The following is a 27814-nucleotide window of genomic DNA, read 5'->3' on the forward strand; positions in this document are numbered from 1 at the left end:
CCCCCCTTTGACAGCCCGCAGAGCCCCTCTCCTGCAGGCGGGAGGCAGGAGGCGGGAGGCCCAGCTTGAGGAGAAGAGGGTGCTGCCCAGGGCAGGCACTTCCTCCCACTCCCCTCAGACCCGCTCCAGCACTGGCTCCTGCGGACCTGGTGTGACAAGAGGGGCAGGAGGGGAGGGGACTGGAGTGGTGGGTCCTGACTGGTGGATGAGGCACTAAGAGAAACCTGGGGAGTGTTTTCATAGTTTTCTTCCAAATGTGAGCTTCCTCAGTGAAAATTTTCAATTTCTAGCTTAAACACTGTCCTTTCTCAACCTGCCCTCTGCAATGAAAGGCATGGGCAAGAGGAGGCGTTACCACTCAGTCAGCAAGCTCCTCTGTCTGCACGGAAGGGAAGCAAGGGTGGAGGCAGGGTCAGGAGTGAGGCCCAGAGGCCGCAGCTGGCTCCTTCCTGGCAGTATGCCAGCCACTCTCCAGCCACGGCCAGGCAGCCGGGCGGGTGTCGCCGAGGCAGCTCTGGCCCCACTGATGGGGCAGGGCAGGATGATTCAGAATCCCCTGAGGGCTAGAGACACAGCCTTGATTTAAAGCAAGTATGTAAAAGGGAATAGGCAGCCACTTTTAAACAACCAGTAACTTTCAGTAACTTTACATTCTAAATTTACTTAAACAAATAGTGGTTAAGAATCTTAATTTTGTCTTTTGTGCCAATTGAACCTTCTGACATTTTGGAGTGTTCTCCTGTGAGCCACTGGCTTGGGACTAAGAAGAGTAAATGCCTTAGGTTAGAGGGATGGACGAGTGCAAAGACAAGGCAGTCACAGCAGAGATGATTGTGTCAGACCTTCAGAAACCTCTGTCAGCACGCCACGAGGAGCCCCACGGCACTTCCCAGGTTTTGCAGGCACGTGGGGGTGTCCCTCCCAGGGGACCCGGGCTCGGCTCCGGCCAAGTCCCAGCTGGCTGGTAGCCGGGAAGCCACTTCTCCCTCATTCCTCCACTTCCAGGGTTGCATCTTGAATTTGTAAGAAATTGTCAAGTTTCAAGTTCACACCGCAGTCCATGAGGCCGCTGTATCAGGTGGCTGTGCCATCAGGTGGCTTTGTCGGTGTACAAGGGTCACGTCACCTCTTGCCTGGGAGGGAGATGTGATCTGTTTGTTCAGGAAGCTCAAGGGGTGAGGGGTCAGGGAGGGCGTGGGAACCGGGTGCCCCATGTTGTGTTTCTGACTGCCCGAGGAAGCGCTAAAAGTGGAGTTGGACTTCGGGTTTGCAGGAAAGATGCGGGAGGGCTTGGCCCTGGGGACCGGTGTGGGGTGGACCAGCGGAAGCAGTGGGCCTTCGTTGTGACCATCTCCCTGTGTCCACAGTGGGGGCTTCCTTCCTCAGCCCGGAGCCTCTGTGTGCCCGGCGTGACCCAGGGCCCGGCGGCACACCTGCCATCATGGGCTCGGCAGTCTGGGAGCGGAGGCCAGGACCGCAGAGAAAAGCACTTGTATTCAGCTGTTCCCCTCCGAACCCAGAGCCCAGCTCACGCGCGGGAACACACCCCTGGTGGTGGGAAGCCGCCCACAGGCGCTGGCTTCACCCGTCGCGGCATCTGTTACATGATGTGTGTGTCCTAAGTTGCTGTCTCTCAATGGAAAAGTGTAAAAGGTTTTGCCTATTTTATTTCTGTATGCCTGAGTTTATTAAAGATTATGTTAGGTGACACTGTATAAAATTGTATGAATATTTATTTTTAGTGAAAATCAAAAGTAAAAATTTGTATGTATTTCCTTTTTTTATATTTTCATCTAATTTCTTGACAACTTGAATAAATTTCACAAAGAGCCTTCCTAACATGAAATGCTGGTAAATGCAGTTCTTCACTGTGGCAGTCATGAATGGCGCTTTAGTGTCAGTGTTGTTACTTACCGTTTTAAGAAAACCACGTTCGCGTCCCTGCCTTGGTGTTCGCTGTCCCCATCTCACTGTGACAGCGAGAGACTGCGGGTTGCCTTTGGGACTGACGTTAAATAAAAGTGTGAATGATAAATGTAGATAATTTTCACTGTCACTTTGACAGCTAAGCTTTATAAAACCCCAGTGACCCCAAAAGGCGGAGCGTGCCCATGCTGTAAGAGTAAGGGCCTCGGTAAGGTGGACCGAGCGGACACGGGGATGGCTACCTCTTGTCACTGCTGTTTCTCGTGATGAGAAACGTAGAAGGGAACCTTTGTTCCGAGTATCGGAGGTCGTGGGTGTCCCACGTGGGGAAGGACTGGCCTCAGCCGGCTGTGGAGAGGCCTGCTTCAGGAGGCAGGTGGTCCTGGGCTGCCATCGCTGTGCTGAGCACAGAGGTCACAGAGGTCGGCCCCCAGCTCTCTGTTCAGCACCCCCTCGCCCCTTCTGTCAGCGGGGAGAGGGGGAACCTGGGTGCTGGGGGCAGGGGCGCTTTTCCTGGGAGAGTGCAGTTTGCTCAAGGCTCGGGAACCAAACTCTGGGGTCGTCCTGCCTGAGGCTGCAGCATAGGAAGAGCTTCATAGACAGGATGGGGGGGGGGGGCGGGGGAGACGTCCCTGTAGGAGGAAGGGGGGCCGTTTGTGGTGTCCTGCTGTGAAATGTCCCTCCAGTCAGGTGATCTCAGCAGCACCTGGCACCTCTGGCCCTGAGCGCTTCAAGGCAGGAGGCCCAGGCCTGGGCTGCTGGTCCCCAGAGGGCGGGGGAGGTAAAGGTGAGACGGCTCCTGGGCAGGGCCTGGTGCCCCCCTCGTCCTGTCAGGTCCCTGCTGTGTCCGGAGATGCCCGGGCCTGGGGCACAGCTGGCAAGCTGCTGGCAGGGAGCTGCCTGCTGTCTGCCTCCCTCCAGGTGGGCAGCCACCGCTCAGCGACTCCAGAGGCTTCGTGCCACCGTCCTCCGAGCCTTCGGCTCCCGCCTTCAACTCCGAGCTGCCAGGCGCAGCCAGACATCGCACCCTCGGAGTGCCCTGCTCGGACCCCCTACCTCAGGAGCAGGTACTGTTCCTCGGCACGGAGTCGGTTCTGAGCCCTTCACACGGCTAGGTCTGCAGCAAATCCAGAAGGTCACACACTTTCTATCCTTAAAAATAGTTTGTACTATTTTTATAACTAGAAGAAATATTAAGTCCGTTCTTCCAGGTGTGGCTGCCTGTGGAAAGAAACAGCTGGCTCTGGTCCTGTGCGTCTCTTGAAAGAGGCCCTTACTGTCGGCCTCGAAACCGGCCTCTCAGTGGTTTCGGGTGGAGGCCAGCCTGGGACTCCGGAAGGGCCTCGAGCTAGAAAGACTTGGAGGATCAGGAGGGGTTCATCCCTCCTGCCCGCCGAGCAGAGAGGTTTCAGAGCCGTAGTTGGCCACACAGTTAATTCTCAGAGGTTATAAAGATTTTGAGCCTGGCCGGTGTGGTTCAGTGGTTGAGCATAGTCCCATGAATCAAGAGGTCATGGTTTGATTCCCAGTTCAGGCACATACCCAGGCTGTGGGCTCAATCCCCAGTAGGGGGCTTGCAGGAAGCATCCAATCACTGATCCTCACCTCTCCCCTCCTCTCTCTCTCTAAAAATCAACAAAAGCATTTAAAAATTCAGCCGAAACCAGTTTGGCTCAATGGATAGAGCGTCAGGGACTGAAAGGTCCCAGGTTCGATTCCGGTCAAGGGCATGTACCTTGGTTGTGGGCACATCCCCAGTAGGGGGTGTGCAAGAGGCAGCTGATCGATGACTCTCATCGATGTTTCTAACTCTATCTCTCTCCCTTCCTCTCTGTACAAAATCAATAAAATATGTTTAAGAAAAAAACATTTAAAAATTCATACATACATAAAAATAAGTGCTGCTAAACTCTCTCAATGGAGGGGCCTGCCTCTGAGGGGCTGGGCGTGCAGTACTCTGGGCCCTGAGCTGGGGCCCCTGGGGAAGGTGGGGAGGCCCCCCTGGCAGGTGCCCCTCACCTTAAGGCCAATGATGTCCCAAGGAACCAGGCCCTGAGAGCCCACGTTGTCCCCCAGCCACTGGCCCCCAATCCAGGCAGAGCCGGGCTCCATGGTTCTGGTTCCAACCAGGCAGCAATGCCAGGAAGGATCTGGACAGAATTCAGTAGGTGAACGCGGAGGACCTGTCACCACGGGCTCCTAACCGGCAGGAGTCTGTTCCCATGGCGTCCGACTGCGAGGTGAGTGGCTGGAACCCTCCGAGGCCGTGTGTGCTGGGTTAATGTACCCTGCTTTGTTTGTAGCGTTTGTTTGTCATCATCCCCAAGCCAGGCCACGTCCCCAGGTGACACTGTCATGCAGCGACCCACTACTGCTCAGAAACTCTCACCCGGACCGGGTCTCGAGGGAGTGTGACGATGCAGGCACTACGAGCTGCCCTTCAGCCACACGTGGGAGGCACGTGGGGAGGGGTCACTCAGAGCAGGGCTCCCGGCAGGCAGGGTGCTCGCTGCTCATCTGAGGAGGTTGTTTCTATTTTAAATCGTTCTTTGGGGGGCTGCAGTGAGAAATGAGAAATGAGCCCTGGCCAGTGTATCCCAGTGGTTAGAGCGTTGGCCCCAGCACCCAAGGGTCACAGGTTTGATTCCCGGTCAAGAGCACATACCTGGGTCACAGGTTTGATCCCCAGCCCAGGTCGGGGCACAAAGCGATATCTCTCACATGGATGTTTCTCTCTCCACCTCCCACAGTATATGTCCCCCCTGAACCCCGCCAACACCCCAATCCCTTCCACTCTCTAAAGATCAATGGGTAAAATGTTCCTCAGGTGAAGATTAACCCAAACAATAGTGAGTGAAATTTTCCTGCTATTTATTGAGATTCAATGTAATTAAAATTTCATATATATGCTCAGTATAAATAACCCAACTGTTACAACTGGTACTTGTCTCCTTTTGCAGTCACTAGCAGTCGGGCTGTCTGCTTCAGCCCCAGCTGCCCCTCCAGCGGAGCTCAGGAGGCCCCGGCACCCGGCAGGCACTCAGTAGACTGTGGAGTGAGCGAGTTGGACAGGATGGTGGCCGCAGACGTGTGAGATCTCTCCCTTCTAGAGTTCTGTGTTGGGGGCCATTGAACAGCATTGCCCAGAAAGGCTTCAATGGCCTCGCCGTCCACAAGCTTTCGAGTTTGGGGGGCAGACCTTGCCAGGGTCTGGTGGCAGCCGAGGAGGCCTCCTGTGCCCTAAGCCCTGGCCGGCACCCGCCCATGCGGGCCCGCAGGCAGGCACAGCGCCAGGGCCACTTCAGCTGCCCGGAGACTGGCTGCCCAGCCAAGAGCAGGAGGATGTGAGCTCCTGGCCACGCAGGAAGCCTGCTCTCCGGTCTGCGGGAGCCTGCACTTGCTTTGTGCATGGATGTTCGAGCCCTGCCCTGGGCCAGGGAACCACACTGCCCTCCTTGGAGGCGGGCTCGTGGGGACGTGCCCCTGGGAGCCGGGGGAGGAGGGCTTCAGAGCTTGTTTGTTTCAGAGGCCTTATTTGGTGGGCAGCTCTCGTCCTTCTAGGGCCAGGCCTGCTCGGAGAGCCCCCAGCCCGCTGTCCCCGCCTGGGCGGCGACTATTGCAGAGGCGGGGCTGAGGGTTTCTTGAGAAGCAGCATCCAGAGTTTGCTCTCTCAGGTGCGCAGAAAACCTTTCAGATTGGATGTACTTACAGGGGATAACAGTTTTCCTGAACCCAAACACCTGTTAGTCCTTAAATGTGCGCCCAGAGACTCTTTGGGGCTGTCTGGTGGCCCCACCCCACGGACTCACTGTGGGCCCGCCCACCTTGCAGGCCCCTCCCTCTTCGGGCCCTAGCACCTGCTCATGCCTCTGGCGCATCTCCCTGGCCTCGCCTCGTTGGGCCCAGCACCTCGTTTCTGGCCTCCTGCCTGTCCGTGACCCTGTCTCCGCTCCCACATGACCCAGAACTCCGCCTTGAAGCCCGCTGCGGACTCCAATGGGTCTAAACAGCAGCTCTTTCCAAACCTTCCCGAGTGAATGTCACCCAGCTCTGAATGTCCCTGTTAAGCCTTGAACCGGCCCTCCTGGGCATCTCTGCCCCACGCGGCCCCACCTGTGTCCACGCTCGTGCCCGTCCTCTGCCTGAGCCTGTAAAATCTGATTCCACCTGCCCCTCCTGTGGCTGCCACGTCCACCCTCCACAGCCCAGGTGTGCGGTCACTGGTTCTGCTGCCCCAGCTGTGAGGTGGACGGGAGGCGGTGGCCACAGGAGAGCTCAGAGCGGTGTCAGATCTGTCTTAAAGGAGAACAGGAAGATGGAAAACCAGCTCAAGAAATGTGCTTTAAACGTGAGTTGGAGAAGAGAAGAAGGAACACTCAGTGACTAGGTTACAATGACCAAAAGGGGGCTCCAAAGGGTCTTTGTTCTGCCCTCCGGCCCCACGCGTCTCTTCAGCACCAGCTCCCCAGGAACAGGTTTCTGCTGTGCCCACTGGTTGTCGGCGCCCCCAGCCCAGCAAGAAGCGGCGTTCTCTTCTCACGGGAGCCAGCTGGGCCTCAGGAGCTCTGCCCGCGTGCCCAGCACCACCGTGCCAGCTGCGGCTCCCTGGGTGGCACCGGCCACAGCTCCCTGGGCTTCCTCTCAGGGCTTCTCCAGCGAAACAAAACCAAGCCGCACCCAAGATCAATCCTCCATCTGTTCTCAAAAGCTAAAACAAAGGACGGGGTGGTGACATGGTCAGCGCAAACGGTACCACAAGGAACTGCCGTGACGAGGGCTATTCTTTAATGAAAGTCAGCCTATCCTCACGCAGCCATGTGCTGCAGTGCTCTTGGCGATGTGCTGAAGCCCACGCAGAGCCCGCGGGGAAGCCAAGCCTAAACAACAAATATAAACTCTAACGTCTGTGTGCATTCATATAAAAATACAAAAGATTTCCTGTCTCAAAGTCTTCGGTTACAAAAGTGAAATGGCACCCTCGAGGGAGGTGGTTTTACACGTGTATTAGAGCGAACATACAGTCCGGCGGCCTTCGGCTCGGGCGCGGGCCGGCGGCCCCAGGCCGTCCTGCCGCTGGCGTGTGCACTGCGCTCGCCAGGGCCCAGGACGCCGGGCCCGGAGGACCGAGCCCGTGCCGATGCTCCAGGGCGAGCTGGACGCGCTGCTTAGTACCCCCCGCCTTTCCGTTCGATCGTGGGCAGGTGGTACTGCTTCAGGTTAGGCTTGATGTCCTTCTGTGCATCTGCCTGCAAAGGAGACGACAGGCGGTCAGTGGAGGCCGGGACGGCGGCGGCGGGAGCGGCGCTGGGGGGAGCTAACGAGGCGCTACCTTCTGGTTTGCGGCCCCACACTTCAGGGGTCTCAGCATCGGGACCTTCCCGCTCCCGCCGGGCCTGAACACCGTCTGCAGCGCCGGGCTGGAGTACGAGAGCTTGGTGGCCCCGGGGATCTTCAGCTGCGGCAGCTCCATCAGGTAGGCCGGGCCCTGTCTGCGGGGCCGGCTCTCCTCCTGCTTCGGGGGCTGTTTCTGGAAACAAAACACAGGCCAGCTGAGCACACGGGTGATGTCTCCACGGCAACCAGGGGAAACAGAGGTTCTTTGGTGCCACTTCTGCCTAAGGAACTTCTTGACCATGAGGTGTGACTAGACAGCAGGCGCCCTGGCCACCCCAAGTGAGGTGGCCCCACAGCGGGAGGCGTCCGCCCCTCAGGTGGGTGCATGTGGGTCTGGGCCCCGGTGCAGCCACGGGGCTGGCCAGCCTGCGCTGGGGCCAAGCCGAGGCCGTGGGGGTCCTACTGCAGCTCCCAGGTCAGCCAGCCTGCAGCCTCCTGCTTTTGTGCGGCTGATGAACTAAGAGTGGCTTTTACTTTTTTTGTAGTTGAAAATACTTTCATGGCATGAAAAGTCTATGAAATTCTAATGTCAACATCCACAGTTTTATGGGAACTCATACGTGAGCTCATTTTTCATCTTCCTGTCCCCTCTTTGAAGACAGATCTGACACTCCTCTGAGCTCTCCTGTGGCCACCGCCTCCCGTCCACCTCCCCCCACCATTCCTTTAGGCACCGTCCCTGCGGGCAGCTGAGACAAGGCCGTATGGCCACAAAGCCTACAGGGCTTGCTCTGTGGCCTCGCAGACACGCGTGGGCGTGGGCCGGGCGCCCAGAGTTCCGGAAAGCAGCCTGGCTGCAGGTGCACGTGCGGCCCCAGCCCCGCTTACAGTGATAGCAGGAAAAGCAGGGACAAGTGGACGTGACACAGTGACTACAACACTGGGGGCTGAGCACGTGGCTCGTGGACAGAAAAGAAGGTGCTGCCACGGGAGGCTGTCCTTTCTAAGCCGCTGTGATGGGAGGAGCGCTCGTCTGGAGCCGGCCGAGCAGACGGCATGCTCTGGGCGGTCGCGGGGAGCAGGGTCACTGGGCTGGTGTGCAGCTCTCTGTGCCCCCTCTGGGTGGGTCTGAGGGCACAAGGAGTGACCCCTGGGCTGAAGGAACCCCCCCGCCCACTTCTGGCCTGCTCACAGGTGTTGTCCTTGACCCTTAGCTAGTGGGGCAGGAAGAGGGGGACAACGGAGCCCTCGCAGGGAGACACCATCCACCTGAGGGGTGCAGTCCTCCCCCCAAACTCCTCCCAGCTCCCCGCTCCCTCCGTACCTGCTTGCTGCCCTCCTTGGAAATCTGCCACTTGTTACTGAGCAGCTCCGGTGCCACTTTGCGGTGGCCGCCCCGAGCCTGCTTCTCTGCGGCCCTGCAGGGGGAAGACGGGGCCCCGCTGAGCACCGCACACAGGGGTGCTGCCTCCAGGCGTGCTGTCACAGCGCGGGCACCGCTCTGCTTCCCACTCGGACTGTCTGAGGGCCTTTTCCCTTTTCTGTCTCAGCCACTGTCTCTGGGCTGGAGTGGCCCTGCCCCAGGCCCCCACCCCTGCCCCGCCTCGAGGTTTGGGTCAGATGTCATCTCCACGGTCACACGCAGGAGTGGACAGGGGTGTGGAGTCGGACAGCTCAGAGCATGGACTCAAATCAGCATGCCCATGTGCTGAGACCTGACAGCGAGTTCAGCCTCACAGTCTTAGCAGAGCCCTCCCATGGTGCCACTAACAGCCCCTCCTGGGAGAGATTCCAGAAACGGACAGGGAGAGCTGTCCAGGGACCCCACTGGGCGGCCCACCACACCCCCACCCGTGGCTCAGCAGCCAGCACCCGCCCCCTGTCACCCAGACCACCCACCTCTGGTCTTGGAAATAGGGGTGCTGCAGGGCCTGGTGGGCAGTGATTCTCTCGTCGGGATCATAGGCCACCATGGCGTGCAGGAGGGAGAGGCATTGCGGGGACAGATTGGCTGTCTGTAGAGGTATTCCTGATCCCTTTTTAAAAGGAAAATCAAAACTCATAGCTCTCGACCTGTATTAAAAGCCCAATGATAATAAACAATCATGCCATTGTCACTCTACAGGGACCTGCCCTGGGGGGACAGTCTGGGACCTAAAGGGGCAGAATACGCAGGGTCCAAACCCACAGGTGGTGCCACCCAAGAGTGGCCCCCATGGGAGCTGTGGACCTCGGGGGACAGTGTCGGGTCAGGCCAATGTGGCTCAGCATTCTAACAGACGCCCCTCTGGCCGAGCTTCGTCTTTGACCAACACACAACCTAACGGTCGGTGTCAGTGCGGGGCAGTCCACCCAGAGGCCTCCCAGTGCTGGGTAAGGGTGCGACTGTTCAGCGCCAGCACCTCACTGCCGGGCCTCGGCAAGGCGGGAGGAACTGTGTGTGCTGCTTGAGGGAGAGCATCCCTCTCGGACCTCCGGGGGACCCCAAGGACTGAGGGGCTGCACGGCCGGCCGACAGAGGGCAGCCTGGCCCACCCTCAGGGCCCCGTGCTGCCAGCCCTGGCAGGGCCAGGTCCCCCGGGGCCCCTGGGAGCACGGGCACTTACTGCTTGAACTTGGTGAGGGTCTTGGCAGCGGGGGTGCCCATGACGTCGTGGATTTTGGAGATCTGGTCCAGCTCGTTGGCTCCCGGGAAGAGGGGCTGCAGACTGGAAGAACGTGACAAGGGGCTGAGGTTAGGACAGTCCCCTTCCTCCTGGCGTCCTCGACACCGACGTCCTGTAACGCCCTTCCAAATTAACGCATGGCATTTCATTAGCACGAGAGAAAGAGAGGTCTGTTGGCACTCTTAGCGTCAGTGACGTCACAACTCAGCTCTCAAAAGCTAACAATTATTATTTTTTAAAAAATATATATTTTATTGATTTTGTACAGAGAGGAAGGGAGAGGGATAGAGAGTTAGAAACATCGATGAGAAAGTGTCATCGATCAGCTGCCTCTTGCACACCCCCTACTGGGGATGTGCCCGCAACCAAGGTACATGCCCTTGACCTGAATCGAACCCGGAACCCTTCAGTCCCCAACCGACGCTCTACCCATTGAGCCAAACCGGTCTCGGCTTAAAAAGCTAACAATTATTCATATGAATGATCTAGAAGGGTGTGAACCCATGTCTGCATTCCTGAAGCAGTCAGCTGAGCAGGCGGAAACAGACCTGGGTCCCTGCCTCTGCTGGGCTGTCTAATGCGTCGCCCAGACATTAATGCACCCCGGTCCTTAAGGCACCGTGAGCCTGGGGAGCTGGCCCACCCTCTTCAAGGGCTGCTTCCCCTCCACACCCTCCTCGCCTCCTCCCTTCTTCCCAGGCCATGCTGCCTCCCATGGTGAGGCCTGAAGGCGGGGCATAGGGCTGGGAGGATGGTGAGGACTGGGATGTGCTGGATAATCACCCCCACCTCACCCAGAGACCCCCTGCCCCCTGCTGGCGGGCCCCCCAGGTGGCAATAAGTACATTTCTGCTGGGTTCCTAGCTTGGTAATCGATCACGTCACTGAGGAAACAGAAAGCACAGGCCCAGGGCTGGGCTGCGAGTTCTGCTCCCCATCACCAGCACGTGAGGAAGAGTGTTGGCAGAGTATGTTCTGGGAGTTAAGGCAGTCATGGCCTCGGGGTGGCTGGGAGACGGCGCTGTAAGGAGGCCTGGCACAGGCCTGGCGCGGGCACGCGGGCACGGGGGCGCCCTGGCCCGGCTCTACCTGGTGATCTCGTAGAAGACGCAGCCGGCGCTCCACAGGTCCATCTTGTGGCTGTAGAAGCCGTCGGTGAGGAGGCACTCGGGGGCCCGGTACCAGCGGGTGGAGATGTACTCCGTGTACGGCTGCTTAGAATAGACGCTCCGGCAGGACCCGAAGTCGCCTAATTTCAGGATTTCCTGCTGCAGGGGGAGAAGGCGGGGACGAAGGACGGCTCATGGGGTCGCTCTTGTAACATAAGCCATCTCAAATGTTTATGTGCAAACGGGAAAACACTAGCGTCTAACCTGGCTTGTAAAATGCCAGTTACCCTGACCCTGACCCTGACCCTGACCCTGACCCTGACCCTGACCCTGACGGTGAGGAAGTGGTGCTTCTATTCAGGGGAACTTGTTTCACAGCGATTTCCCAATGTCTGCCGTCTCAGTGTGAGTCTACGAGCGAGTCACACACCACAGGCTGACGCCCCAGCGCCACTCGGGCAAGTCAGACCGGGGAGACGGGTCTCGGGATATTGCCTCCATCTCCTTCACCCCTCACGTTCAGGTAACAGAATACACGCGGCCAATGACAGCGGCCTCGGGCACGTACGCTCCCACGAACACGAAACACAGCCTGTCTCTGAGCCAGAAGGCCAAGAGGCCCGCTCTGCGAGGTCACCGTTCCCCAACCGGTCACGTCAGGCTCTCAAACAGAAAGTGGAAGGCTGATAAAGGGCAGGGAAAATGCAGGCTGGAGAGACAAAGCTTAGACATGGCATGGGTTTCAGAATTATCAGACAGAATTTAAAGTAACCATGACTGCCCTGACTGGTTTGGCTCAGTGGATAGAGCATTGGCCTGCAGACTAAAGGGTCCTGGGTTTGATTCCTGGTCAGGGCACATGCCCAGGTTGAGGGCTCGATCCCCAGTGGGGGGTGTGCAGGAGGCAGCCGATCAATGATTCTCATCATTGATGTTTCTATCTCTCTTCCTCTCCCTTCGTCTCTGAAATCAATAAAAATATATTTTAAAAATAAAATAATCTGATTCACCTATGAAGGGCTCTAATGGGGAAAGTAGACAACATGCAAGTTCAGGTGGGAAATGTCAACAGAAAGATGGAAACCCTAAGAATCATAAGGATGCCCTAACTGGTTTGGCTCAGTGGATAGAGCGTTGGCCTGCGGACTGAAAGGTTTCAGGTTCGATTCCGGTCAAGGACATGTACCTTGGTTGCGGGCACATCCCCAGCAGGAGGTGTGCAGGAGGCAGCTGATTGATGTTTCTCTCTCATCGATGTTTCTCTCTATCCTTCTCTTTCTCTCAGTAAAAAAATCAATTATATATATCGATATATATATATATATATATATATATATATATATATATATATATATTTTAAAGAATCATAAGGAAACACTAGAAATTTAATAAAACCAGCAGAAATAAAAAATGACTTTGCTGGGCTCTTGATAAACCAAACACAGCCAGGGAGAGACTTAGGGGGCTGGAAGACAGGCCAACTGCAACAACCAGAACCGAAAGGCAGAGAAGAAAGAACGGGAAAACAGAACACCTAACAACTGCGGGACAATTTCAAAGTGAAATAAGCCAGACCGAAAAAAGAGTACATACTAGCCGAAACCGGTTTGGCTCAGTGGATAGAGCATCGGCCTGCGGACTGAAAGGTCCCCAAGTTTCAATTCTGGTCAAGGGCACATGCCCGGGTTGCTGGCTCAATCAATGATTCTCTCTCATCACTGATGTTTCTATCTCTCTCTTTCCCTCTCCCGTCCTCTCTGAAATTAATAAAAATATATTTTTTTAAAAAGTTTTACATTCTACCTTTATTCTGATATCAACTTTTCGTATAAAAGCCCTTACCTTTATTAATATATTTTCTGGTTTTACATCTCTGTGAAATATTCCATTTCTGCGTTCAATATAAAAGGAAGGATAGAATTAATTGTACCCCGTTCATTCACACGCCTTCACATTGCATTCCTAATGACTGTTACTGCCTCCCATCACCGCGGGCCGCTGCGTCTCCGGGGCATACCTGTGCATGTGATCGAGGGCCCGGCACAGCTGGTACATGTAGTGCACAACTTTCTTTTCTGATAACGGATGTCTTCTCCCTGTGCAGTCAGGAAACAGCCAGATACGATTACTAGGGGTCCTCGGACCCTCTTTTGAAATAAAAGGCAGAATCTGTTTTTATTTAATTCTGTGTGAAAGCCTAACTTCCTCTGTGAGAAATGGCCTGAGCCGTTTTACAGAGAACACAGGGTGCACCACAAAAGGAGCCCCTCGGAATCCCTCCGACGGGACCAAGTCGCAGGGGTCCCGGTGCTCGCATCTGAGGGCGGTGAGAGCTGTGTCGGGGAAGACTCACAGGTGGCCGAAACCGGTGTGGCTCAGTGGATAGAGTGTCGGTCTGCGGACTGAAAGGTCCCAGGTTCGATTCCGGTCAAGGGCATGTGCATTGGTTGCGGGCACATCCCCAGTAGGAGGTGTGCAAGAGGCAGCTGGTCTATGTTTCTCTCTCATCGATGTTTCTAACTCTCTATCCCTCTCTCTTCTTCTCTGTGAAAAAATCAATAAAATATATTAAAAAAAAAAAAAAAAGAAGACTCACAGGTGGCCTAGTCTGTAAGCCTTCCTCCCGGACCCTCCTCCCCCTGCTGCCTGGGGCCGCCAGCAGTCACTGGGGAACCCAGAGTTTGCCGGGGGTCCTGTCTGGTGCAGCTTTCCGTTTCAAAGGGGGAGAGCTCAGGCTAACAGAAGTGCAGGAAGACCTTTGTTTTAGTCCCGGAAGACCTGCGTGTCTCCCCGCCTGCAGTCCCCAGTGGAGGTGTCCTCTTCAGGGCCACCGTCCTTTCTCCTGGGGACCCCCATCCACTCGCACCCTGGCACCTCCCCTCCCCCGCCCTGGAGGCTCCCTGCCTGATGGAGCTGTCCTGACCAGGGAAGTTTTTCCAAGTTAATTTTCTCATTAGGGAGATTCTAAAGAATGTCGAGTTCAGTACCAGTAATGTGAACACAACGCTAAACTCCGGCTTTGCTGTCAGGCCTCAGAGGAGATGTGTAGCCTGCACTGTGACAAGCCAATCACCTCCCCTTCCCCCCTTTTCCACATGGGGCCCGGTCCGCAGGCCTGGGCCTGGCTTTGCGGGTCAGTCTGGAGGTGCACACTGGGTCCACCATGGCACAGCCCGATGGCCAGAGGCCGTGGCCCCGGCACCACGCAGTGCTTGGCGAAGGAGGGCTGGGCATCGTGGCCCACTGCTCTGAGCGCGGTGAGCGATCGGGACCGGCAGAGGGAAGCAGGTGAGCGTTAGACTCAGCGAGGGGCCTGAGCTGTGACCAGCACCCCCTCAGCACCCACGGCCGCACTCAAGCACCGGTCCTCCCAGCTCGGCTCTTTGAAGCGCCTCATCTGAGGCAAGTGCTATCTCACTTCTTTGAAATTCCATTTCCTCCTCTAAAGCGGAGCTGGCTCCTCTATGAACTGTCAAATAATAACAGCTGCCGGTGTTTGCTGAAGGCAGCGAGTCAGGCACAGCCTTAGCTCTTAGCGTGTGTTTTATTGGACTCTCACAGCGGCCCTCAGGGTTAGGACTGATCGCCCCATCACAGCGCCTGCCCGCCCTCTCGGCACCCCGGGCACGGGCTGCTCTGGCTGGTGTGTGCTCTGCCATGCGAAGGTCTGTGCTGCCGCAACAGTGCCCAACGGCTCCCCGGAAGCACCAGAACCGCCAGGACGGTGCCACTGGCACAGGGATAAAAGGTGACGCCACTCACACCCTGAACGGCAGGCTGACACGTAAGGAGAGCAAAGCCAGCCATCACTCTGCGTCCCGGGAAGTGTGAGGAGTCCGCGACTGACTCCCTTCACCCGACTTTCCTTTGCACACGTGCACAAAGGGACACGGGAGCCGGCTAAGGAGATCCCAAAGGGCCCTCTTCTAACATCGATAACACTCCGATCGCTAAGTGATAAGAATGCTACGTGTCAGAGCTGGATTGGCAATGTTTTTTTTCCTTTCCCCTCGGTACATTAAAAACAGTGGAATGTGCATTGTATAACCAGTGGGTCAGATCTGATGAAATAGAAACACACAGCTGAACTAGTCTGACACAGTCACGCCAGTCAGAACGGTCAGCAGCTGCGTGGTAACCCAGCACACGGCCTGAGCTGCCCATGGAAATGAACTGGAGCTAAAATCCTTCCATTAAACCCATGGTCAGCAAACTGCAGCTCTTGAGCCACATGCGGCTCTTTGGCCCCTTGAGTGTGACTCTTCCACAAAATACCACGGCCTGGGCGAGTCTATGTTGAAGAAGTTTAAAAAATTTGGCTCTCAGAAGAAATGTCAATCGTTGTCCTGTTGATGTTTGGCTCTGCTGACTGATGAGTTTGCCGACCACTGAGTTAAACTAATAGGAATGCATGCCATTGTCTGCAAAGAAAAGGGATGACCTCTACCTCTGTGTCGGGTCCCTTTCTTCTTTACGCTGCAGCCCGACAAGCCCCTGCAGGTGCTTCTCAGCACAGCCGCACACTGACGCCGGCCTCGGGACCCCAGTCCGAGCGGGATGGTGGGAAGGAACAGCCACTGCGCGGCAGCTTTGGCAGCAGTTCAGTATTGCTGTGACGTCCAGCCCACGGCCCTTTCCCCGGCAATTACCGCACTTACACATGGTCTGGTCACAGCATAGTAAAAACCAAATCCGGTTTTCTGCTATAGTTTTAGAAACACTGGTCTAAACACCAATCAATACACACCATCCCCCCGGTTTAAACTTTTTTTTTTTTTTCTTAAAAAAAACCCTGATATCAGAGAGAGGAAGGGAGAGGGAGAAACAGATCGATACATCAATGATGAAAGAGAACCATCCTTCGGCTGCCTCCTGCGTGCCCCCTAGTGGGGATGGAGCCCCAAACCTGGGCTTGTGCGCTGACCGGGAATCAAACTATGACCTCCTGGTTCCTAGATCGAGGCTCAACCACCAGCCATCCTATCTCCCGCTTTAAACCCCACGGAATAATCTGAATCGAAGCTCAGATTAGGCAACTAACCATGCTGCCTATGTTCAGGCTCACAGTTCTGAAGCCAGGCTGCTATTCCAGCACTGAGTGCTGGCCTGACCGCTGCTGCCACTCTCCCAGGTCCTGATGTCTCTGACTCCAGGCTGCCCTGACCACCAGGGCACTGGCCGGTGGGCGGCACCGTGTTTGTGTGGTGGGCCAGTGGCCCCGCACCACATCGCACGGCCTATTCCAAGTCTCCCCCTGGAGGCAGATGCTGGAAGAAATGGATGCAATTTCCCCAACGATACAATTCCCCTCCTGCCGGAAATTAGACTCTTACTTCTGAACAAAGCTTTCTCCAATGTCTAGATCAGTGTTTCCCAAACTTCTCTCATGATGAGAATCACCTGGTGGAGTTGTTAAAACACAGATTCCTGAATCCCAACTAAGAAGTGCTAAACTAGAATTTTTGAGAACATATAGGTAAAATTGCATACCTAACTTAGTGCTCTGTATATAAAATCTGTCTTAGAGCACTAGTTAAGTATACAATTTTACCTATATGTTCCCAAAAATTCTAGTTTAGCACTTCTTAGTTGGGATTCAGGAATCTGTGTTTTAACAACTCCACCAGGTGATTCTCATCATGAGAGAAGGTTGGGAAACACTGGTCTAGATGCACAGAAACGTGCCGGAAATGACCCCATGGCCTTGAGTTCTGAACTACCCACTGTAGGAAGCAACACTGAGAATTCTAACGTGAGGCACCGGCCTCACACGGAGCCCTGCCCTGAGCCAGGGAAGCGGGTGGGCAGGTGGCCCCGGGGAAAGACCCGGGCTCACTGGCAGCGGCACTGCTATTAGGGACTGGCGAGGCCGTGGCGATGCTCCCGGCTGCGCGGGCTGCCGCCGCACTCTTAGCTACACACACGGAGGATGGCGGGAGGGCCCGGCACAGGCAGCAGGTGTAACCACGTGGCAGCACCTCATGTTCCCGGCCGACGCGGGGCATGTGAGATTTCCAGTTAAGTGAGTTTACTTGTTGAACGCCAACCCTTCTCCACTGCGATCACTTTAAACGGGACTCTCAGACACACCGGACTCACCTTCCTGCCTCTCCTGTGTGTGCTGGAGTGGTGCCGCCCCGCCCCCCCTTCCCCCCCCCCAGGATGCATGCCTTTCCTAGCGTGTCCTGTGGGACCCGGAGACGTGCAGCTGTTCGCCCAGACGGCTCTCACCCTCAGGTGTTGTTTTCACTCACGTGTAAGTTCTGTACCCCAGCCCCCGCCCCCCCCACCCTCCCGACCAGGATGGACTGCCCTGTCACATCCTGCTATTGCTGGTGTGCCAAGTTCTAGAAGCTCCTTCTAAGAGCTCTATTTTAAATAGGTTTTAGACCAAGAAGCCAGATCTGTTAGAATTGCATTTAAAACAAGATTAAACCTATGGGTAAAATACACACGTTTTGTAATGATAAGAAACACCTTAGGGTCCCAGATAGACATCTTCTATTTTCCCCAAAAAGTTCCAAAAGCTTTTGCATCCAAACAGTTTACATAAACTTTTATGCATGTAGGAAGACGTGTCCACGTGTTGTAAATCACATGTGAACTCCGTCAATGAGCCATGAGGCTTTTCCCACGCTCCCGCTTCACAAAACACCCGAGTGCGCACCCCCACGGGCGTGCTCAGCGCGGGCTCCTCACGGCAGGCACAGCGTGGCCTGGCTTCTCCAGAGCGCGCCCTTCCGCCTGGGCTGATCCGGCCGCTTTAAAGCATCTGTGGGGCTGCCGCGGACTTCCACCCCAAGCAATAAGCAGCCCCTCACGTGACATGAGCAGGTTCTTTTCTTGCTTAGTGTGACCTGTGAAATGCAGCACTTCCTCCGGGCTTTCTCGGTGATATTTACAAGGCTCACTTGTCTTGACATCTAACCAACCATGAGGTCACACGCCCGGGACAATTGTTAAATGTGGGCCAAACGGCTGCCTCCTCCTCTCCATTCCCCTCAGGTGACCTCTGTGAGCCTCCAAAGCCAGCCGCCTGGCCAGTCCCCCCTCTTTCCTCCCTCCTCCCGCTTGCTCTCCTAAACAGGGCTTCATTGTTCCAAACAAAGCCAGTGAATGAGCACCCTGTCTGTCATTCGGGAGACTTTGGAAGGATCCAAATATAAGGAGGTTCCCTTGCATGTGAGGGGTTCTTTGGGGGGCGAGCCCCGCCTTCCTCCGAGGCGAGAACAGAAGGTGGATCAGCAGCAGAGCCTGAGGGAAGAGGGACCCTCGCAGTGGGGACCACAGGGTGGAGGCCCCAGCTCCCTGCGCGCCATCCTCCTCCCCAATGCACGGCCAGGCTCTCGGCTGGCGGCCTTCCTTCTCATTTCATTTACCAGGGACTCCCCTCCCCCCCCCCCCCCCCTGCTCCCCGGGCGGATGCGGGGCAGGCGAGATTCCCTGTGTTTATACATGACTGCCCCCGGTGCATCGACCTGAGTGCCAGCCAGTATGAACTACAAGCTTTACCGTCAGTTCTCACGTTAGCTTCCAGATGGTTCCACATACCTCGTATCAGTTCATAAACATTCATGTCCATAAGTTCACATATTAGCGCAAGAGAACCAGATTTTCTGTCACTGAGGAAGAAAGCAGGTTTTAAAAATGTTTTCTCGTGTTTCAACCAGAAAATATAATCAAATATTTAATTCATCTGTAAACATTTTGTGTAAAGATAGAGCACCCCCACATCAGACAGAGCCTGGAGGGCAATGACTGGAGCAGAAGTTACATTTCAGGTAAAATTAACTTAAAATAATAGCAAAGTCCTGCTGAACGCACAAACTCTAAAAGCCCCCTCCCCACTTCAAAAAAGGCATATATGTCTTGACAATATAAAATTAACTCTCAAGAGAGAGAAGAAATGAGGTCGGGGGACAGGCCAACCAGAATAACCAGAGAGAGAAGGATTTATTTAATTCCTGCCTGCAATGCAGTCTTCGCTTTAATTTACCTCCATCACCTCCACGTGACACATTACCATGGGGGTGGGGTGGGTGGGTGGGGCGTGGAGAACAGAGTCCCGGACAAGCCAGGGGAAACGGGAGGAGGAGGAGTGGCTTTGCCCCTGAGTGACATCTTGCCCAGGGTGGGGACAGAGGCCTCTGGCTGCGCCGCCAGCTTCCTGTGGGTTCAAGAAGCCCCGAAAGGGACCTCTGACCCCGGCAGGGCAGCCTGTGACACCTCAGGCTGCTCAGGGTGACTCCTGGGGCCCCCACGTCTCTCAGGGCTGCCAGGAGGCCCAGGCCACTCTGGACTGAGCGCTTTCTAAAGCGCATGGAAAGCACTCCCCTCAGGCAGTGGTGACTGTCACACGCGGACCGTGTGTCTAAACGCAGCCAAGCCGACGGCTCAGCACGCCGCAGGCCAGGCGGCCACACGCTTTGACAGGACAGTGGGCACCGAGTTTGACACGGTCTGGGCCTCTGATGGGTACTGCTGCACTTAGCTGTCAGAGACCACAGCTTCTGGGCAGTTTTAAAGGCCACGCCACCTTCTCAGGGATCGGTGCCGCTGGCCCAGGGAGACGGCCTGGAGCCCCGGCTGACCCGCTCTGGGCATGGTGCCTGGGACCAGCTGTGCCCTGACTTCCGAATGGGCAGGTGAGCCTTAGGGAAACTGTCCTATGGTTAGACCGGAAATAAAAAATCCCCTGAAGCCATATCAAGAGAAGCTCCATGAAAGCCTCCATGAGACGGCAGCACTGAGCAGATGACTGTGGTAGGGAAGGGAAGCCAATCCCCCCACTACCTCCCAGACACGACCCAGAGCCAGGTTGGAGTTCAGGTTGGAGTTCACACCCACTGGGTCAGGTTGGAGTTCACACCGAGGCCTCAGGGGCCCAGAGTCACTTTATGAATCAGCTGACACTCTGGGCTACAAAACAGTTATCTATAATGCCAACCATGATTTTCTTTCTTAAAAAGAGACTTGACCATTATCATCAGATTTAGATAAATTTTAAAGGCCCGAATATACTTACAAAACCACTTCATGCAACGTAAGAATGTTTGGGTGTGGATTCAGGCGCCTCAGTGCTTGTATCTCTCGGAGGTTGTTCACTTGCTCAATACTATCATGTAGGCAAAAACAAATAGCTGATTGATCATTCAGGCCAAGTTTAAAATCTGGGCTATTAAATCATTACCTATCATCCCTGATCAAAACCGACAAACTCACAAATACTCAAGCAAGACAATCAGATTTTACTTCTCCTCTTAGCAGTAGAAATTAAACATATGTTTGTGCATTATCTTATAAAAATAAAGGCTCTTAGAGCATTGGATGTAAATTCAATTTTTTCCCATCAAGCTCCTTAGTAGTTTCTTTTACTATTAATAAATATAAACAGAGATATTAAAATTTCCTATGAATCAGTTTATGGGAATTAACCAACCCGCAATGTAAAAATAAGCATTTTATTTTATTTTTTTAAAGAAATTTTAAAAAATATATATTTCATTGATTTTTTACAGAGAGAAAGAGAGAGGGATAGGGAGTTAGAAACATCGATGAGAGAGAATCATCAACTAGCTGCCTCTTGCACACCCCCTACTGGGGATGTGCCCACAACCAAGATACATGCCCTCGACCGGAATCGAAACCGGGACCTTTCAGTCTGCAGGCCGATGCTCTATCCACCGAGCCACACTGGTTTTGCCAAAAATAAGCATTTTAAATTTCCACAAACAGACCCACCCTTCCTTACTTAAGGCTGTGGTTTTTGTCAACTTCCTTCACCTGGTGACAGGCGCCCTCTAGCAGGTGTGTCTGCTGGTTTTTCTTTAAGAAGACAGCTACACTGACACCCTATTCTCACCCCAAATCTGTCAATGCAAGTGCAACAGCGGCCCAGGCCTGAGGCTGCCCGCTCTCCCTCTGGAGCATGGACCCAAGCGCTCACATCCAGTGAGGCCTCAGGCATCAGACACTTTCGTCCCAGAGGTTCTGAAAGGAAGTGATTGTGCGAATCATCTTCCTTTGAACTGGTGAGATTCTGTTAACAGAGAATGAAGTTTGGCATCCTGTTTGGTGATGTATCCAACAGTATTCTGTTATTGTAAATCAACGTGGCTGATCAGTCGTTATGTGTGAGGGCGTGACAACCATTTGCATATTAGCCTTTTATTATGTAGGATTCTTTAGAAGCAAGCCACTTATTGATGTCAGTATGTGCTCATGGTTATTTGAATAGACAGACGGTTGGGTAGATGTGTGGGGAAGGAGGGGCAGAGGGGTGGGTAAATGGGTCCGTGTGCACGCACACTGGCTTCGTCTCCTGAGGAAGCCTAGAGGCAGTGACATCCCAGGAGCCAGGAGCACACCTGGTGCCAAAATCTTGTTCCCAAGTATCTTTCTCCAATAAAAGGCGACAAGGCTCCTTAGAGACATGGGAGGTCCCAGGGGCAGGGGAAATACAAGATGAGCTACTGCCGGGACCAGTTTGGCTCAGTAGATAGAGTGTCGGCCTGCAGACTGAAAGGTCCCGGGTTCGTTTCGGGCAAGGGCATGTACCTTGGTTGCGGGCACATCCCCGGTGGAGGGTGTGCAAGAGGCAGCTGATCGATGATTCTCTCTCATCGATGTTTCTAACTCTCTAACCCTCTCTCTTCCTCTCTGTGAAAAATCAATAAAATATATATAAAAAAAAAAAAAAAAAAAAAAAAAGATGAGCTACAGAATCTTGTAGTGCCAAAGGAATAAAAAAGGGCGGGGGACGCCGAAGAAGCAGAGCCAGCCTGGAAGAGCTCCCGTGGCTGGAGCTGGGCCGTTTATTAAATAAGTAAGGACAGCACTGGGTTGAACATGTGTGTAAGAGCTCACAAGAATAAACCCAGAGTCCAGTCCCCTCGGGTCTGGTCTGCACGGCTGCGGACACCTGACCACATGAGCCTGAGGTGACCCCTCATCTACACGTCAGCCACCAGCCACCAGCGGCCCAGGCCCACGCTCCCTTCCAAGGAGAGCAACATCCACAGTGTGGTCACACTGCAGACGCCTCCCAAGCATCCAGACTCGACAGCAAAGCAAAGGAACACAAATCCTGTGGTACTTTATTAAAAACCTTTACTTATTATGGTTTTTTAAAGAAAAATGTATTCTAATCAACCACTTTTAAAGTTACTAAGGCAAAGGGCCAGAAGTGTTCTTAATTAGGGTACTCCTAATCTGGCCTTTGCTAAAAACTCAAGGAGCCAAAGAGCCGCATGTGGCTCGAGAGCTGCGGTTTGCTGACCACTGATCTAGGCTAAGGGCAACCACAAGGGCTTTAAGAGACTCTGAGGGATACAGCCCCAGCACTCCTGCAAGGGACTAGTCCATAGCCAGCGAGTCCCCTCTCCACACACTGTCACCCCAGGGAATTGATTTCTCCAACCCTCTTTGGAAATTATTTCTCAGAACATTAATTGATTCAAAATTAATACAATAACAATGGCCTCTAAGGTTTCATATATAGAAGTCCAACACCCAGAACTCTGAGGAACTTATAGACTGTGTAAGAGAGGCATACTTTTCCAACTGGAATTTATATATATATATATATATATATATATATATATATATATATATATATATATAAAATATATATATATATATTTATATATATATTTTTTAATTGATTTTTTTACAGAGAGGAAGAGAGAGGGAGAGAGGGTTAGAAACATCAATGATGAGAGAAACATTGATCAGCTGCCTCCTGCACACCCACTACTGGGGATGTGCCCGCAACCAGGACACATGCCCTTGACCAGAATGGAACCTGGGACCCTTGAGTCCTCAGGTCGACGTTCTATCCATGGAGCCAAACTGGTTTCAGCCCAACTGGAATTTTTTTGTGAGCAGTTAATCATTGATACCACAGTAAACTGGGACATAAATAAAATCCAGTATAACAAACATAAAGTGAGCCCTAATCCTCACTGCCTAAAGAAATTTGACTGTTGTACATATTACATGAACAGAATATTCCCACGAATACTAAGTTGCCCTGATGATTTAAACCCGAGGCTGCTTTCCGTGTGAACTCGTCTCATCGCCTACCTTTCAAAGTGCTGTTTCATTTGTTTGCATGCATAGTAGTTTCCATCCCTCAAGCTCTGCATCTTCATAACTTCAGAAAACGTTCCCTCGCCTATTTTGCCAATTGCTTTGTAGTCTATAAATACAATTATAAAAATGAGGTTTTATTTATACATGTATTTTGTACTTGTTTCCAGAAGTGAACCTTTTACCTGTAAGGTAATCGGCAGTTGACCGGCAGGCGTGGCTCAGTGGCTGAGCATCAACCTATGAACCAGGATGTCTTGGTTCGATTCCTGGTCAGGACACATGCCCAGGTTGCGGGCTTGATTTCCAGCAGGGGGCGTGCAGGAGGCAGCCGATCAAGGATTCTCTCTCATCATTGATGTTTCTCTCTCTCCCTCTCACTTTCTCTCTGAAATCAATAAAAATACATTTCAAAAAAAAAGATAATTGGCATCCTGTACTGAGGATTTCTCCTTTTTTCTAAGGCTCAGCATTCCCCCGACTTTGTTTTCTCTCTGCAATCCCCCCCCCCCCCCCCCAAGCAGGGAACCACGTGATTGGCAGCCTGGGGTGATGAGAGGCTCAGGCCCCAGGAGATGTGGAAAGCAGAGGCGCAGGCTCTGGCTGGGGTGGTTCTGGCGGAGCGCTCACTTGGGCCTGGGCATTCGGCAGAGGGGACGCTGCACCAGCACCTCGGAGCATTCTCCTGAAGGCCGCCCTCTCTGGTCCCGCCGAGGCCCAGCTGAGCCGCCCAGCGTCCTGCAATTCTTGCAATTCCTGATTTCCTGGAACTGACAGCAGCGGCCCCTGGCCTTGTGCTGCCACCACCACCATTGCCCCCTGCACTGATAATGGTTTTACAATGGCAGATGCCTTTCTGCTTGAAATACCTAGTTTCTGTTTTACAAACCAAACCCGACAAACTCAGACAGGAGTATCTTAAAGAGGGCTGTGGCTGCTAACAAAAACCTGAAAAATGCAGCCACTGGCAGAGAAGGCTGGACCAGGGGGAGCCTGGTGGATGGTGATCCTGCTGCCTTCCCCAGACAGAGTGTCTGCTGGGCTGCTGGGCCTTTTCCCTTGGCCCGGGGAGAGCGGGGTCAGGGTCCCAGTGCTGGGATGTGGTTTCAGGGACTTTGGGAGGCTCCGGTGGAAGGAGACACAGAGAGGAAGAGCAAGACTAAAAAGAAACAAAGCAGCTCGAGAAGTAGGTCTAGAATCGAACCTTACATGCAGAATTCACCAGAAGCAAATAGAGCAGAAGCCTATTAAACAAAAATGCCCGTCACCTTCAGATCCCAAGCCTGCATCAGCACAGAGCAGGCCTGGGAAACTGTTCAGCCTCAAGGAGGCAGCCTCTCCCACACCCCTTCCACAGGGCACATTAAAACAAACAAACAAACAAACAAACAAACAAACAAAATATACTTTATTTATTTATTTCAGAGAGGGAGGGAGAGGGAGAGAGAAACATCAATGATCAGAGAGAATCCTTGATTGGCTGCCTCCTGCACACCTCCTACTGGGGATTGAGCCTGCAACCCAGGCATGTGCCCTGACCGGGAATCGAACCGTGACCTCTTGGTTCATAGATCAACACTCAACCACTGAGCCAAGCTGGTTGGGCTGAACTGCGTGTTCAAGTAGGAAAAAGAATTAGAAAGATAAGAATCTATATCCCTGGCTCAGCAGTTACACTTCCAGGTTTCGATCCCGAGAATACCAACAGAGACCCGAGCGAGATTCATAGTCAAAGATATTTGTCACAGTGTCACGACAGCCAGGATGCTAAAGCTTAAGTAGCTGATATCAAGGAAATGACATTTGTCATGGAATAGCCACCAGCTAAATATTACGCAGCCAATGAAAACCATGCTTTCAAATCCCATTTAACGATAAAGGAAAATGTTCAGCTATTATTTAATATGTAGGGAGAAAAGGATGCAATGACCCTACAAATACATACACATGCATAGGAGATGGGTTGTAAAGGTGTAAAAGAATTTAAAAGACAGTATATATGTCTGGGTGGGATTGATTGTGATTTTAATTTGCTCATTATACTTTTCTGTAGTTTTCAATGTTCAAGATGAATTTATATTACTTTAAATGTGTGTGAATTTATATTACTTTAAATGAATTTATATTACTTTAAGAAAAACATAAAGATAAAAATTATGAACAACAAATACATATCTATCAACAAGTGAATCTAAATATCAAGTGAATTAAAAATCTGATGAACAGAATAAACTGGTGAATATAATATATAGAATCAGGGGCATAGAAAGGGAGTGGAGTGACAACTCTCTAGGGAGAAAGGGTGCAGGGGGTGCGGGAAGAGACTGGACAAAAATCATACACCTATGGATGAGGACAGTAGGGGTGAGGTAAGGGCAGAGGGTGGGATGGGAACCAGGTGGAGGGGAGTTATGGGGGGGGGGGGGAGGAACAACTGTAATAATCTGAACAATAAAGATTTACTAAATTAAAAAAAATTAAAAAAAATTAAAAGTTCCCAAGAACTTTAAGAAACCAGTGAAGCCGTTGGCTAACTGCTAACAGCACAAGGAGCTTACAATGAACTGCCCCCACACTACAACAGCCGTTTAGAGGGAGAGGCACCCAGCTCACCAGAGGGACGGGGGCCAGTTCCTGAAAGCCGGGCTGTGGCCTGAGGAATTCAGATTTGAGATGGGAAGAGGAAATTTTATACAACAAATTCCAATTTGTGTTTTATCACAGATAAATCAAGTGAAGCAGACTTCCTTAAAAACAACAACAAAAAGCAGACAGCAGGGGGCAGCCAATCAATGTGTTTTCTCTCCCTTTCCCTCTTCTCTCTCTCAAATCAATAAACACACACACACACATTTATTATTGATTTCAGAGAGGAAGGGAGAGGGAGTGATAGTAACGTCAATGATGAGAGAAAATTGATCGCAGCCTCCTGCATGCCCCACACCAAGGATCGAGCCTGCAACCCAGGCATATGTCCTGATCGGAAACCCAACCTTGACCTCCTGGTTCATAGGTCTACACTCAACCACTGAGCAACACCAGCCAGGCAATAAAAATATAGTAAAAAAAAAAAAAAAAAAAAAAAAAAAAGACACAAAAGGCAGGGCACTGCCAAATTAAAGGAGACCAAGAAATAGGATATCAAAATTGCAATTTGTGATTTTTGATTGGATCCTGGGACGAATAAAAATACCTATAATGAACATTATTGGGATAACTGGGGAAATCTGAATTATAGACTGTATACTCGATGACAGTATTGTGTCAACATGTGAATTGCACTGTGACTGTGCAGGACTATGTCCTTGTTCTTAGCAGACACTTGCTGAATTGTTAGCGATGAAATGTCACGCTGTCTACAACGAACTTTCAAAGGTTCAGCAAAAACGAATACATCGCTTAGGGAGAAAATGCCAGAACATAGTGGGGCATCTAGGTGAAGGGTTTATCAACATTCAAGGAACTCTTCTTGCAACTTTTCTGCAGCTTCAAAAATTTGCAAAATAAATAATTGTAGACCCTGCCTTCTAACTATGGCTCTGGGCGCATCTGTCCAAGAGCCAGACGGCCAACAATATCCAACAGGAGAGCGTAAGAATGCCTGTACAGGGCGAGTGAGGCAAGTGAGTTATTTTTAATATCTTTGTCCCACAACTTATGCCATATACACAATTTATGCCATATACACAATTTATGCCTATACACAACTTAGGCCATACACCACTGCTCGCTGACAATTAGGCGATGATGCAAATTTGACACATTACAACTACACTAACGTCACTGATCTTTTCCCAGCAAAGAAGTAGGAAATTTTTTGCACCTTCAACTCATCGGCTCTTCCAGCCCAGGGGGCCTGGACCCCCCTCACCCCTCAAGGCGATGAGTCGGCCCCTTAAGGTCGGGGTCCCCGGGGCCTCCGCCGCCCTCGCTCCCAGCGCCCCTCGGCTCCGCACCCGCGGCCCCGCCCGGCCGCACTCACTCTTCATCCCGGACGGAGCCGGCGGCCAGCCCGGCCGGCCCCGGGCGGAGAGGAAAGGCTCCGAGGCGGGGTCTCGAACTAGGACCTCCGCGGTGGTCCCGGTCTGAGGGTTAGGACCCGGCCGCCATGTTGTGTCCCCGTCACCCTGGCAACCGCCAAGCCCGGGACGCCCCGGGAGGCCTGCCGCGCGTGCGCGAAACGGCTGCGGGGCTCAGGAGCGATGGACTCGGGGCCCGGCCGGCTCTGCAGACACGAAGTCGGGGTGGGAGACCGGGGCGATCGCACACTTCTGGGGGGCTGCAGGGGAGCTGTCTGAGCCCCGCGGGGGCTGGTCCAGCGGAACAGGGCGGAGTGTTCCAGCCAGAGGGCGGGCGGGCGAGTGACGAGTCAGGGAGCGAGAGAGAGACCCGTCCCTCCCGCCAGCCCAGGCTCCTGCGGAGGGGACAGCGGAGATGAAGGCGAAGGGGTCTTGCGTCCCAGATATGGCTGCGAACTGGGTCTGCAGGGTGCAGGCAGCCGCGAAGCCTCTTCTGCAGGGGAGTGGCGGGCAGAGGCCTGGGTTAGAGCGAGCCCTTTGGCCGCACGTGCATTGGGAAGGCCCCACGGCAGGGGCTGCAGGGGACCGCGGTCAGCGGGACGGAAAAGAGGGCAGCACCCGGGGTCTGCCCGAAGCGTCTCCACCCAGCCCAATGGGGTGGAGGCCAGGG

At 53.3% G+C, this 27814-nt stretch overlaps 1 protein-coding gene across 6 annotated transcripts; it reads right to left on the bottom strand.

The window, feature by feature from the left end:
• Nucleotides 1-5536: 5536 nt before the first annotated feature.
• MOK (MOK protein kinase) lies at nt 5537-27381 on the bottom strand. Of its 6 annotated transcripts, XM_084873673.1 has the most exons (12): nt 27108-27381; nt 23120-23234; nt 20061-20150; nt 18587-18657; nt 13053-13131; nt 12878-12926; nt 11016-11194; nt 9867-9968; nt 9160-9333; nt 8585-8678; nt 7256-7453; nt 5537-7172 (listed from the first exon to the last, which is right to left on the bottom strand). In XM_084873673.1, exons 1-12 carry the CDS (start codon nt 27112-27114, stop codon nt 7092-7094), a joined length of 1239 nt encoding a protein of 412 aa, XP_084729799.1. In that variant the 5' UTR covers nt 27115-27381; the 3' UTR covers nt 5537-7091. The 6 variants fall into 6 exon arrangements, with proteins under 6 accessions (XP_084729799.1, XP_084729801.1, XP_084729800.1 ...); XM_084873675.1 differs by lacking the exons at nt 18587-18657; nt 20061-20150; nt 23120-23234 and having other exon boundaries at nt 27108-27377; XM_084873674.1 differs by lacking the exons at nt 12878-12926; nt 18587-18657; nt 20061-20150 and having other exon boundaries at nt 27108-27376.
• Between the last annotated feature and the right edge of the window lie 433 nt (nt 27382-27814).

This window comes from Pipistrellus hanaki, assembly GCF_964339955.1.
Source record: "Pipistrellus hanaki genome assembly, chromosome: 1".
Lineage (NCBI taxonomy): Eukaryota > Metazoa > Chordata > Mammalia > Chiroptera > Vespertilionidae > Pipistrellus > Pipistrellus hanaki.

What these genes read in the sequence shown, in the direction of transcription:
- MOK (XM_084873673.1), bottom strand. An exon ending in GCCCTCGATCACATGCACAG is followed by an intron (nt 12,927 to 13,052) that starts GTATGCCCCGGA and finishes TATTGAACGCAG; the next exon opens with AAATGGAATATTTCACAGAG. An exon ending in GTGGGGCCGCAAACCAGAAG is followed by an intron (nt 7,173 to 7,255) that starts GTAGCGCCTCGT and finishes TCTCCTTTGCAG; the next exon opens with GCAGATGCACAGAAGGACAT.